Below are 14,974 nucleotides of genomic sequence, written 5' to 3' on the forward strand. Positions count from 1 at the left end.
ATCACAGTATTGTCAGGTAGCAAAGCCACAATACAGGTTCTACACAATTCCACCTATCCCAGTCCCAACAGAAGCTTTATGCACTTCATTGGGGTGGCTAGCCAGTTTTATCAATGCTTGTTTAGAGGAACCAAGCTCTAAACCTGCTCCTTTCTGATGCTATGTTAGTTTTCGATAAGCGCTTTCTGGTGCAGGTAAGTGATTTTGTGGGACAGTAGATGTTACTAGCACCAACGTTTACATACACAACCTATCCACCTCAGAAAGAGAGGAAAGGCTGAGTCCCCTTGCTGGCATTTGGTACTTTAATCTGGCATGTGAACTCAGATCTCTGCAACAAGTGATTAAGACACTGAACCAGGACCCAAAACGAGTGCTTGCAACTAGTCATTATCTAGTGGGAAATGAAGCATGGAAAGTAAGAAATGATTTGTTGGTGTATGTGGACAATTGAGGGGACAAATGACTTTTTATCCCTGGCTAGTAGCTTCCAATTTATAATTTGTACCCTTGCTCTCAACTACCTTGTAATCCATTTTGTCACTCAAACTTTCCAACATGCATTTTAACTTTGGTTATTGCACGTGATCAATGCAGTCCCCCAAGAAAAGAGAAAACGCTACTCAAGTAGTGATATAGCAAATTAACAAACTATATCTGCAGTTGTCTGCAAGAAACAGCTCACCACATTTTGGACTACGACTCCCAAGAGTACTCATCATTGACAATTCACACTATAGCCGATAGGAGTTCTAGTCCCAAACATCTGGAGAGCGACAGTTGCAGACCCATGTACAGTGAACACATTATAGGTTTAAATGATAAGATCGGAAGGTAGCTCCCAACACTAGCCAGGAAGAAGGCTCATGGCCTCAGTGCACTATGTATCATGAAATGTGTCATTTATGTTTTGTAAAACATGTGCAATGACGAATATCTTTCAAATAGCCAATTATCCCGAGGGCAGCCCCTCATTGTAGCAGCCCCTTTTGTCCTTCCATAAAGACGTCACTGCCTACACGTCCCCTACCTTATCTGCACTTAGTTATGCTCCCCAGTCTTCCCTGTGTCCCTCTCCAAGACTCAACTCTTTTCTGTATACTAATCCATTGTTGTTTGTGCCCTTTTCTTTTACACTGCTGTGTGCCTCATTCCACTGAACTAAAATCCCCTCTGCCCCACGCTCTGATGCACGTGTCTTCTCCTTGGCACTTATTCTCCCCCTAAACCCTTTAGCTTCTGCAGTAATGTACTTCAGCCTCTCTCTTATTTACTGTACCACTCTCTTTTCTACAGGTACCATTCCCCATACATGCACCCTTCTTTTTTTTTACTCCTTTCAGTTTCATTCTGCACTGAAACCTCTCTTCCAGACTTTCTACAAATTCTTGTCACTGGTAACACCCCTCTGTCGTTCCATACTGAGTGCTCATGTTCTGGTGCACTCCTCTATGTTAGTGCTTGGGATGGTTCTTTTCAACTAAAACATACATGATCCTACCAATTATGCTATCCCCTCTCTCCCCTACTTTAAATTGTCACTGAAAAAAGTGGTGCGATATTATGCCTTACTGGTGTGATAATCACTGCCCATTGTGAGCACTTTTGCACACCTATGAATCTGTTCACTTTAGAAATTATGTATTGCATAGTGTTCTTCGAAATCGGACTATATTTTACTGTTTATTCTCAACACACTCTCACCTGAGAGCCGTTGATTTCCAGTCCATCGCACAAGACAAGGAGCCAGGATCCCAGTGTCGGATGGAACAGCCACCCAGGGATCATGCTTTGTCTGCAACAACCCCAGCTCAACCAGCCCATGAGAAACTTGAACGTGCAGGCTGGGTAGGCAGAACAGATACATTCTAGCTCAGTTGCCTAGCAACACAAGCTCTGCTAGTTTCTAGTCCCTTTACAAACTCTCCAGCAATCTGTGTGTGTCAGTTACACAGAGCCGAAGCTGCAGGACAAATTGCTATGACTATCCTGACAGTGATACTCTCACGAGACAGCTCAGCCTAGAATATGTTCATTTCAGCAACGAAAAAATAGAAAAAAAGTGTTAAGAAATAGAAGGGAAGTCAGGCACGCCACTGCTAGTGGAGCACATAAGAGGCCCAGGGTGCAGAGGCCTACCAGGAAAACTCCCGGTTTCCCGCCAGGCTAGTCCAGGCCTGTACCTAACCTCCTTCTTCAATACTTGTCTCTCCATGGCCACCTTCCCTTCTGCCTTTAAGCATGCCACTATCATCCCTATACTGAAGAAGCCTTCTGCTAATCCTCTTCTCGCTTCCAACTTTCGCCCAATCTCACTTCTACCTTTTCTCTCTAAAATACTTGAACGCTTAGCCTATTCTCAGCTCTCAACTTTTGTCACTACCCACTCTCTCCTTCTCCCCTCTCAATCTGGCTTCCGCCCCAAACACTCTACTGAGTCCGCTCTTACCTATGTCCTTAACTCTCTCTTTACCGCTCGCTATTCTAAGCAATCCTCAATACTCATACTCCTTGACCTCTCTGCTGCTTTCGACACTGTCGATCAGCCCTTACTTCTCAATACTCTTTCCTCCCTTGGATTCAAAGAGTCTGTCCTTAACTGGATCTCCTCTTACCTCTCCCACCACACCACTCTTTCGCCGTTTCTTGGGGTGGACAAATCTCTACTACCTTCCCTCTCGAATACGGCGTTCCCTAAGGCTCTGTCCTGGGACCCTTCTTATTCTCTCTTTACACTTCACTCCTCGCCCCTATTATCTCCTCCTTCGGGATTTGTCACCATTTCTACGCCGATGTTACCCAGCTGTTCCTCTTCTTTTCTTCCTTCACCTCTGACTTGCATCCCAATCTCTCTTCCTTTCTTACTGCCATTAAAAACTGGACTTCATCTCACTATCTCTCTCTTAACACTGACAAGACTGAAGTCTTGTTCTTTCCTTCTAACACACTTCCTCCTCCCTCTACCCCGCCTTGTATTCATTTCCCCCTTCCAATCTTCCTATTTCCAACCATGCTCGTAATCTTGGCACTTACTTTGACTCTTCCCTCTCCTTTACTCATCATATCTCCCTTACCTCTCGGGCAAGTCGCTACCATCTCTTTAACATCCGTAAAGTCCGTCCCTCTCTCACCTTCCATGCTACCAAACCTTTAATCTCCTCCCTCATCTTTTCTCGCCTTTTCTATTGTTCTTCTCTCTTCTTCGGTCTCCCCGCTTCCCATCTTGCCCCCCTCAAATCCCTTTACCACTCTGCCATCCGCACCCTCTGTCTTCTCTCTCCCCACGACTCCATTTCCAACTCACTTTCCTACCTAGGAGGGCTTCCTTTCCACTCCCAACTTAAATTTCACTTCCTTTGTCTTGTCTTTAAATCTCTTCACGACCTTGCCCTTCCTTACCACTCCTATCTTCTCTCATTCTATACCCCCTCTCGCTCCCTTCGTTCTGCTGATCTCTTCTTACTTTCTGTTCCCCCAACCCCTTGTGCCTCTTCTCGTTTCTGCTCCTTTCAGCTCCTTGCCCCCTTACACTAGAACTCCCTACCCTTTTCTATCCATTCCACCCCCACCTATACCTCCTTCCGCTCCTCATTGAAATCACTCCTTCATTCCCCTCCCTGACACCTTTCCTCCTCTGACCCTTCTCTCCCTCCTTCTAGTACCCTTCTCTTTGTTCTCTTTATCTTTCCCCTTCTCTCCTAAAATCTCCTTTCTTTCTACTACTCACTTTACTCACTACTCTCTCTCCCTCTTCCTTCCTTCCCCACCCCCTCCTCTCCTCTTCTTTCTCATATGCAAATTGTTCTACATGCCGATTTTCTGGTTTGATTCAGGTATATTGTTATTGCTTCTACTGTTCCATGTTTGATGTGTTTTTGTTGTTAACTGTAAAGCGCCTTGGATTAAGGCGCTATATAAAACAATAAATACAAATACATGTGCCCATCTGACAGTCCTATGGGAGTCTATGGGAATTGGGACTTACATTTTACCGGCGCCTGACTTCCCGGGCCACTAGACTTGTCAGGCACCAGTAAAATATTACGAGTCTGGTGGCAACCCGCTGGTAGCAGCGGCAGTGTTATCTCCGGACTCGTAATGAGGCCCAAAAACCTCCAAAAAGCATTGAGAGTAGAATAAGCATCAATTTCGGATTATGTATTTTGCTTTTCACAAGTTGCAGTTTTTGTATGTTTTTTTCTACTGTTGTCTGTTACAATCATCAGAAGACATTCCATCTTGGTGTCCTCGGACAAAAGCTTGTGTACATTGTAGAAATGTTTGACTCTATCACATACAGCGGCCCTTGATTTCATTGTGCCACAATTAATGCTTTGTTGTAATATGTCTATCTTTCCTATCTCCCTGGCATGCTGTTCAGCATGTTTGTTTGCATGTGTGAGGTAACCAGTGGCCAGAGTACGGGATGCTGTGTGACTGACCTGCTTTACCTGCGCGACTCTAAATTCTTTAATACACAGTTATGAACCCAACCCGTGAGATGTATTTTGCCAACCTCTGAAGCCTCAAAAGGTAGATCCATGCTGGCTTGACATGTGGGCAACTTTGCACCAGACCTGCAGATGAAGTGGCCTGCTGTTAAATCTCAGTTACCAGTTTTAATGGTATCAACTACAGAGTGTAATTTGCTTTCTGACTTTGAGAATATTCAGACATGTAATTGCTTATTTTACTATAGTTGGTAAAATAGCTATAGCTGGTAAAATAGTTCAGTGGGTTGAGCGCTCACTGCTGCGATTTGTGTGTGATCAGCAGGTTACAAGTTCAATTCCCAGCAAGGCCATCTCAGCCTTCCATCCTTTGGAGGTCAATAAATGAGTATCATTACAGGTTGGGTGATATTGAATGTATATTTGTTGTATATAAGGCGCTTAAGCATAAGTGCTATATTATAACACATCATTATCATTTGGCCTGAGACGGCGGCTTGGATCCACAGTAATTTTGTAATATGGGCCTATATACACTGATATCAACTATACATATGTTGATCCATTCCTGTATGAAATGTATATCACATTACAGTGATATCATAACCATATTTTTCGTAGTGTACTGAAGAACAATGCTATGTGATGCCACTTCCAGTTTTGTCAAGGGGTGAAAGGTCGCGTTCCATTGCTTCCCGTAATATCACTTCAGGGTGGGGTCAAATGACCTCACTTCCTGTGATGTCATCAGAGACCAAGGGTCGTTTGATGTCACTTCCGCTATACCTGGAATTTGGGTGAAATGAAGTCCCTGGACCTCACCAAGTAGTAGGAACCTAAGGACAGGGCTTGCAGCGATTCCTTCCATCACTCATCATTTACTTCTGGCACGTTCTGTCAAATTCACTTCTCCACACCATGCTGCACTGTGAGTAAGCAATACACCTATCCACTGATGTTACTTGCAGGTTCATGCACTTGGAGAACAGTAAATGTTGAGACATGTTATACTTTTTCATTCCTAATCACATTGACAAGTGCATGCTGCAGAATATTGAGTGGTCTGTCACCAGAGAGCTGCTGTTCTGTAATTTGAAAAGGCACAAGCGAAGACAGCTTGTAATTCCATGCCTGCGTATCTGCAAGTGTTCGCTCAATGGCAGGTCACAAAAGATACCTACATGTCAAATTAGGTGCAAGTGTGTCTCTGTTGCTGCTGTACCGCAATGCATGGATCTGCTCTCAGATGTCCAGGACCTGACACACTATTTGATTACAAATATAGACACTGGAGGCCACATCACTATTTACCATGATCATGTACAGGAGATCAGAATTAGCTTATTAAATTGCCCCAAATCCAACGCAAAAGAGCTAAATATTTGTTTGCGGTAAGAGATTTTTCATGGCCACTAACTGGGACCACATCAGGATATTTCAGAGAGGGTTGTGCGGGAGGCCACCTGTGGTAACTATGACGTTTAACAGAACATTGAACCTTCTGGTGGAGTTCATTGAAACTTGGGACAATCGCAGATGTGGAGAGATTACAAAATATGGGAACACACAAAAAAGAAGCACATATACATATGCATCACCTTCAACGATGGCAGGTGAAGCGTATTGTTTGAGGAAAGAAATGTTTCTAGAAGAAGCTTTATTAATTTGAATGAAAGTGGGACACCCATTCTCCAAGTGTATTGACCACTGTGGTGATCAACAAAACATCCAAAATATCCACAAAAGTTGTTTTCTGAAACTTTTATTAGTAGTATCAGCATGGCTTTTAAGAAAATCAACAAACATGTCACTGGGAAATACACTTTCCTCTCTGGGATCCAATTCTGCTAGCACTGGTAACAATCTCGGAGAAATAGCACCTCTCATGCTGGCCCTGAGCTTCCAGCACCTATTGCTCTTCTGCTTTCTCAGTGCCATCAGGAGTACCGCGCTCTGTAGCTTTATCAGCATCTGGCACCAGGGATATGGCCCCAGCCCATGATACAGTGGTTGGGCCTCTTTCCAGTTGGCTCTGGCTTCCAGACCCATTCTCTGCTCTTGCAATTTCCAGATCCCAATCTCCACTCTGTCTGCCTCTACCTTCACACACTTCCCTCCAAATCAACACCTAATCCTGCTTCAGATTAGGATGCATCACTGTTTATCAGCTCATGGGTAACACTGCGAACGGAATGCTGGAATGTTTGTACAGTATTGAACAGATTATTTGTTATTTATGTTATGATCTTGTAGTGTCAATATAATGACAAGACTAACAATAAAAAAGTGACTTTACCTTTCCCCCCACAGTTTCACTAGCCAAGTCATTCAGTTGTAGAAAATCGGGAACTGTTTCAGTTGCTACTTCTTGTATTCCAGGTTCCATCTCTCTGGAAATAACCGAAAATGTGTTTTCTTTAAAGTATTGTTTTTTTGAAGAAACACACATTACTACAATGCACTACATGCTTTTTTATACAAATAATGTCTTAATCTAATTTTTCTATTAAATTGGCAACCTTTTAAACCTGCACAAGATAATGTAATGGAGAACGATATTAAAACATATCTGATGATACCTCTGGGTCTGGTGCGCATTATAAATGATTAAACAAACAAACAAACTTATCAGACTTTTTACTCACCGGAAATGGCCATTTCATCACCACATATCTCCTCTATTATGGACCTCATTATAAGTGTGCTGGTGCGGTAATAACGTGCTGGTATTAATGCATGCTGGCATGTTACCGCACCGGCACACTCCAGGTTTGGTGGTGGGTTGGCCGGATTTACGTGCAGCACTGATCTGCCGGTACTGATCTGCCGGTAGCAGCACTGGTATTATAAGCAATTCCTCCCATGGGGTCCTATGGCACTCCACAGAATGGGGAATTCCCACCCTTCCCACCACTTGTAATCTTTTGGTAATTCCGGCAGACCAAGTGGCTGGAGCAGTATTACCGTTTGGTGGTGTCTCGCTGGATTTACCAGTGAGATACTACCAAACTTATGAGTCCCATAATGTCTCTAAAATCTCGACTGCAATGAGGCCGCACAAGGCACTATCAATAGTTTTGCCACTAGATGTCTCCTGGTCATTCCACAGATGTCCTCATGCCTGCATGTGGAGTCCTTGTCCACAAAGCACACAGCATTACATACTCAGGCACACCAGCACACAGATGCATGCCATTCTTGATAGTGGTGGTGGACTAATAGGGTGACTAGATTTTGAAAATAAAAAACCAGGACAGGCCAAAAACATAAAAGTAGGACTAGCACCTCAAGCGCATTCAAACTCCCCCCTGCTCCGTCGTGCCCCACTTCGATGGTACCTCCTACCCCATGGGATCACGGATTAAAATAAATATTTAAAGCACTTCTCATATATATATAAACTGAATGGTTGTGAAATGATATGTCACTGGAGCCATTTCAAGAGCTTTTGCTTTGATTGTTGTTACAGGCTGTGCTATGCTAATTTTTTAACCAGTCTTTGTGGCGCATTCATTAAATGTATATGGTTATGAACAAAAAGGTTGTAGTACTGTAGATAGGTGAAACAAGTGTGCATTTGATGATAGAAGCATTCATTTTGACACACCTTTAGACCACAACCTAATGAACATTTTAGGCTGTAAGGTCATCTCAGATTTTTCCTGTAACAAAGTTGGCAGCCGTTTCTAAATTAGTTGTCATTTAGGTGTCTTCATTTTTGTAGATGTGTATTGTTTAATCATTTACTTGTGGTCATGCAATGCCTATTGTACACTTTAGAAGTATAAATGAAGCCTATTAGTAAGTAATAATGAGTTTTTTTCATAATTTATAGCAGAATGTATGCATACATTGATTTTGTCAAGGGAAGAAAAACAAAAGTATAAACAATTATTGATTGATATTTATGTAATGCAAATACATTGTCTTATATTACTGATGTTATGCTATTGTTCATTATTAAATACATATTGATACTTTCCCTAAAACAAATTATTGCTAATAATGCCCCTGCCCCTGAGTTCAGTCAGTACAAAGAGCACCACAAGTACAAAGAGCAGTACACTGTAGGACAGCCTTCCTACACTTACACTGTAGTGTGCAGCCTTTCTTGCAGCCACATCATAAGAGTTCCCTGCAAGCTTGTGTAGCTTGTGGTAGGGTTCTCCAAGATATTTCCCATCCACCTTCATCCTTCTGCCATCTCCAATCACTTGGCGATGGAAGTTGTGGTGTTGCGACCATCGTTTGGGCCAGCAGTAACCAGCCTGCTAGACAGCTCTTTTTGTATGATGAATGGCCTCATCCTGGGTGGGAGGTAGATTGTCAATTGATCTACCATTCTGAGTAAATACCTATTTTCTTGCCTCATTAACATGTTCGCCGCTGCTAGTGTGGTCGTATAGCAAAAATACAAATCTCTCCAATGGCTTCAGCATTTCTTCTACTGCCTGCTGACTAGGCCTGTCAGCCACACCACAAATATCTAAAGTGACATCACCATATGCGTTCCAGGTGTCCCATGCAGCCCATTTGCCTCTTTCTTCAATAAAAGACGAAGTGTCACAGCCAGTTATTACATAAAACAATGGTAAGGCAGTACAACAATCAGGACCCAATGCTCTTTCTAACTCATGAGTGGCAAAGAACCAGAGGTTCTTCCCAACTTCAAATGTAACCTATAGATCCTCAATGTTCAGACATGTGATGTGATGGCGAGAACTACAACGTTGGTGTCCACAGTGCGTATTTCGGCTTTGTTATATCCTTGCCTCACAGCATTACATAAATGGAGTAGGACGCAAGTCTCTGCTTCTTCGTGTGAGCATGGAGCCAGTCCCAAGATATCTTGAAGATTTATAGAAAGAACATTGGTACTATTTGTGGTAATTACCTGCTTGTTCGTGTCAATAGCTGTTGAGGCTTTTGCCATGAAAGAGAACAATTCAGTCTTATTTTCATCACATTGGAGAAAATCCTGCCAATTATTTGGAAGTACCTTTCTTGGTTCAACATGTTTATGAACACCTTTTCCCCTTTCACTGCGTGTGTCACTCTTCAAGCTGTCAGGCTTGTACACATCCCAGAGGATATCTAGCATTGTAACATATTGAAACTAGATGTAGAATATGGAAACAGTACTGACATAATCATCTAATGCTTTCGCAAAACCTGGTCGCACCATGTTCACAATTGCAGCGCTGTCAAGGATAGTCATTTGGACTGTTGGTTTTGAAGTAGTGTTTTTTCTGTGTGTGAGTTCTTCCAGGCAAATCAATAAATCAGACTGTGTTCTGGTTCTTAGACTCCTTAACTTCCACAGTGCTGGAGGATAGGCATGTTTTTCGTGTCTAAAGAAATCATCCAGATCTCCATTACGTATTTGAGACGCAATGTAGAGTCTAGAAAATAGTGAGCAGTCATTCCTCAACAATATCAGTTGTAACTGTTTATTTGGCTTTTCACGAACTGGAGGACGGCTGAGAGGTGAAGGTTATTTCTGCTTAAAAGGATCTGCAATACGTTTAGTTTGATTAATAGGGCTGTTGCAGATAAATAACTAAAATGTTTCCAATATTTAGCAATGTGTCTGCAACTGCTGAATGTACTATATTCCTGCTGTTAAGTACAATTAGATCACATTTGGTTTCACCAAATGGGTTTCCCGTAGCTTGTATTGCATGAGTAAGAGACTTCTGTGAAGACATCTGTGAATGCTTGTTGGCCTTGTGGTGACACTGATCTTTTTCCCATCTCTCTGTCTTTGTAGAACTAAATTCTTCAACTAAGCGGGGCATATCAGGATCAAAGACCATCCAATGATGCAGAGCTATTGGGTTTTCTGTCAGGCCTACAGCCCCTCTATCACCTTTGACTGATGTGTTATATTTTTCATGGGCCGGATCAATGGCAAAAGACGAGAATGGATGCTTTGAATTTTTTGTACATATTTTCCTTTCATGAATTCTGCATGAATTTAGGGTGATGCTTTTTAAGGGAAACCATATCACGTATGTGGACAGGAATCCATTGCCAATAGTGAGTATGGTCCAAGGAAAAGAACCAGGGAACAATATTGAATAGCGCCTCTAAATTGATCTGGAAATCTCCTTCTCGTATCGCTCTTATAACAGTCATCAAAAGGAGTTTTAGTTTTAGAATGATGTACCAGAATCTAAATTGGGTACATACATCACTTCTTTCTTTACACCAGTCTTCAAGCGACTTAACTAGATTGCCATCCTCTACCTCTTGGCTGTTGTCATTGTATGTCTACTGCAGAAGTAAATAGGGACTACTGGCTGTGATTTGATGAGCCCTACGGGTACGATTCACATGGAAACCTTTTATAAACAAATCTTCTTTTCCAGCTGTGGTAATATCATACAGAACAAGTGCTCCAGTCCACCCACTTTTATCCAAGAGATTTCCAAGAACCTTGAGAACTGCCATCTCAATATGGAGCACACCACATATTACAATTAATTGATCTTCGCCATGAGTTGTTGGCTAGTTCCACTGGATTTGTTTTGCCAGTGCGTAAAGTGGCTGCTCAAACATAATTATTGGAATTTGTCCAGGATTAAGGCCTTTAACTGCTGTCTTCACAATATCCATTGAATGGCAAATCATGGCCACTGACATAGCATGACCTGGAAATAGAGGAAGCAGCGATGAAAGTGTTAATTCACAATCCTTTGGAGTTTCTTCTTGTTGGCTTGCATGGTATGCTGCCCAGGTGATTATTTCATCTCCTTGTAGGGTGTCACTAGCCAGAACCTTTGTTAATAGCTTCAGCCAGATGCATTCTTTCACCATAGCTTGCGACGTAACTTGGTAGTCAGCTAAGTTCTCTTCTACTGTCGGCACTGGATAATCAGTTCTCATAGGAGGAACAGCGGGCACACTGGTGGAGCACTAAGGAAGATGCTTAATCACTTTCTTGGCACAAGGATTTTTAGCCATAGTCCGATCTGTCCCCATAAAAGTATCATCTGAATTTTGAAATATTGATATTATTGTACCTTGTAAAGAGTTGTGAACTGTGGTAGAGCTTGGATTGTGGTCTATATTGTCAACCACTCTAGTCGTGAAGAGCCCTCATTTTAACTGAAGATGAATGACAGCATTTTCTGTGTGATAGTGATGACCTACTTCATTGCCAAGTTCTGATGAGATGTGTAGCACACGGTCATATGATATGCTTAACCAAGCTCGTGCAGGGTTTCAAAAAGTTCACGCTTGCAAGTTCTTGTGTGGATTAAAATACCTAAGTAGATAGGCAAAGGAATTGCCCGTTATCGTTGTGCCTGAAGGCTCAATCAAACTCATACTCCTGATGTCTCACCATACTTCTGTACATTAGTAACTGTGCAACCGTGAGGATTGGTTGTGGCAATGTTGAAGAACTTGAATGTGCTTTAATGTTTGGGCTGTTCGTAACCATAGCAACCTTTGTTAATAGAAATGTTTGCACAGAGTCTTCCTGACACTTGTTTCCAAAAGATCTGTTGAAGTGATTTTTCATTTTGAAGATACCCCTTCTCACTATATTTGCTGCTTTCGCAAAATGAACAGCTTCACTATCTGCATCGTATTCACAAGCTTTGCTCGGTGCAGATGCAATATCATTGTTAGATATAAGTATCACATGACGGCCTTGTTTATGTGCTTCTATGTCAGGAAAATAAGCACATATCCTGTTTTTGAGTTTCGTGGAAGGTATTCGTCTTGAAAGTTCACCCCTATGTTGTTTCATCCTCATGCTGTACAGATTGCATAGCTCAACACATTAAATATGGGTGGAATTTCAGTCTGTTGGAGCATCTTCGATGTATGATATAAATTCTGCAAAAGCAATACCATGGTTAATATGGTCCATTGCAGTTTCTTGTGTTTTTTTTTGTCTCTTGCTCTATTTTTTAATATTAGTACCTGGCGAGAGCTAACCAGAATGTAAAATACATTCTGATTGGCTCTCACCGGGTCGTTACGCAGCCAGGAATTTCTCGGCCGGGATTCCATGGCCATTGTTCCCCGCGGGGGGTGTGGCAGCCCCTCAGCCAAAGAGGAGGCTCGAAGCGGGGCTATCCCTGCTCCGAGCTCCACGCGGCTGAGAAGCTGCCATCGTCCCCCGCTGGGGACTCAGGTATGTTTTTTTTGTTCTTCCTCCCGATCTTCCCACCCTCCCAACCCCACTTACCTTTTTCAGGAGTGAATGCACTGGGAACACTTCTGTCCCCAGCATGTCCACCTCCAAATGCCGCCATGGAAAGGGAAAACACTCTGTTTTCCCTTTCCCAGCGGCCATTTTCTTTACCATTTATTTTTTCCCATTTCAGGACAGAAGAAAATGCTTTTAGTACCCCGGTCTTGCGGGCCAGGGTACTAATAGCAATATGCCCCTTGCAGCAGGGGCATTACCAAGTCAGGTAATGTCGCAGGGGCCTTCGTTAAGGCGCTCGCTTCGCTCGGGCCTATAACTATGGGCCCCGGGGCATTACCTGACTCGGTAATGCCCCGCCGCTCAGGGCACGTTGCTTAAATATAAGGCAATGAATATGGTACATCTTGTGCAATAATATTGCCTGCACTCAGTTTACCAAGCAGGGGGTTTCCTTCTAGTTTAAGGGAACATTCACGAACGCAGGTATCAAGACCGAATATAGATACAGTACACAATGATCTACCAGCTGGGACAGGCATGTCACCAAAAAGAATATTGGTTTTGTTTTCAAGGAACTTTTTTCTTGAACATTCTGACGGGTGAATTAGGTTGAACTATCAGCATTACCCATTGGTGATATCTTCCTTTTCTTCACTCTTTGCAGTTTTGTTATATTGAACTGCAATTTTCTGAGGCCGCCATTTTGAATGTCTGGCATTACTGTTGGGGGTGGAGGGGATCTGGGAGGGCCTCATAGCCAAAATATAATCTTTCCATTTGTAGTATATGTGCCCCAAGTTTCATGCTTCTATCATCAATAGCACAATTCCTCCAAATATTTCAGCTAACTGCTGTACTATTTGAGGTTCGAGGCTACCCTGGGGTGTCTGACAATGGTAATGCTGTGAAACTGGTTATTATGTAAAAATACCAGCTTTAATTGTTGCCTTTCTGCAGCAGCCACCTTCCTTTTCCAAAACTGGGAGGTGGTTTTTAAATGTATCTAACTCTTGCGACGGGGGGACAGCAGGCCGAATTCCTGGATCGTCCCAGAAAAACCGGGACGTCTAGCCACCCTACTAAATGTTAAAACACTAACCTGGGAAGCGCGCAGCCATAGTAGCTGTGGTTTTGATCCGCACAACGAAATGACCTCTTAATATTTAATATGATACGTTTTTCCTCTGCCTATTATTAATAATAATATGTCTTTGTGTCATATAAGGAAACCTTCAGACATCTTCAGAATAACGTGCTTCGTCGTATCCTAGTAGAAGGGGTGGAATGTGGATTGAGAATGTAGTTGTATGGTGCATGGAGCGGCGGTTGGCTGAGTGAAGGAGAAGTTGGAGAAGGAAGATGTCTGATGCTGGTGGAGCTATGAAACCATTACACTTACCCATAATAAATAACAATTTAACATACCTGAAGCGTCCATATACCTACAAGCTTAATATACAGCATGGTGGCAATTAAGTGTCCAGTAACATACTCTGTGAACAATATGATTGTTAAGGCGTTCCATCTGTCATGTGCTTTTTAAGCATGATTATGTTATTATTCGTGAGATGATTGCCCAAAGTGTTCCTTTGCATTCTGTTTAAAGGTGATTAGAGTTTATTTTTAGTGGCACAAGCACAAAAACCCTTGAATTTGCCACTGACTGTGCCCCACCACATAATCACCAATTCCATCCAGCAGTAGCAGGTCTGGATGCCCCTCCCTCTGCACCACAGCAACCATCAAGGGTGCTTTGCCACTGTGTTTCATGTCAAGCAAGGAGGAATGGCTTCCATCCAAGGTGGTGATCAGCAGCTTAAAGGTGAACCCAACATCCATGGCATGCTCCCGGCAGTCAACTAACTGCATTCCGCTGCCTTCATGCCCCACAGCCCGTCCATCACAGCTGTCCCTGTCCGCTGAAGTGGCTTCAGTGTGCCAAGCTGCTGCTCCTTCCCATGACACTTGGAACAATAACAAGGTGTTCTGATGGCTTGGATAATCACAGCTGCATGCCTCAGTCATGGGGTTTCTTTTCTCTATGAACTGCATTCATGGTGTTGAAGTCACTCAAGGGGCACTGTAACTTGTAACTTGTAGTGCACAGAGTGAGTAACCACAGCAACTGGGCATGAGCCTCACCACTGATACTCTTCTATTACTAGAATATATATATATTTTGTTTATCAGCCCATTGATAATCAGATTATTTTACTTTGCAATAGTACATTTGCTTTCCAGGTTTGCTTTCATCATTTGCTTATTGATGCCCAAGCCACACCGTAAGATGTGTTATGTAAGATCTAGGGTGGTAGCTCGGGCATGTCATTTGTAGCCTTGTGGACATTTTGCGAGA

General features: G+C 42.8%; 1 protein-coding gene across 3 annotated transcripts in view; it reads right to left on the reverse strand.

Annotated features, from left to right (window-relative positions):
- ALLC (allantoicase) overlaps nucleotides 1–14,974 on the reverse strand; it is a 729,391-nt gene that overhangs the window by 671,209 nt on the left and 43,208 nt on the right. For all 3 annotated transcript variants that reach the window (XM_069605010.1, XM_069605008.1, XM_069605009.1), the window contains exon 2: nucleotides 6,748–6,841. In XM_069605010.1, the coding sequence (XP_069461111.1) occupies nucleotides 6,748–6,837 (90 nt within the window). In that variant the 5' untranslated portion in view covers nucleotides 6,838–6,841. The remainder of the gene's footprint in view (nucleotides 1–6,747; nucleotides 6,842–14,974) is intronic.

Source organism: Ambystoma mexicanum, chromosome 4p (genome assembly GCF_040938575.1).
Source record: "Ambystoma mexicanum isolate Mex_15411 chromosome 4p, UKY_AmexF1_1, whole genome shotgun sequence".
NCBI lineage: Eukaryota > Metazoa > Chordata > Amphibia > Caudata > Ambystomatidae > Ambystoma > Ambystoma mexicanum.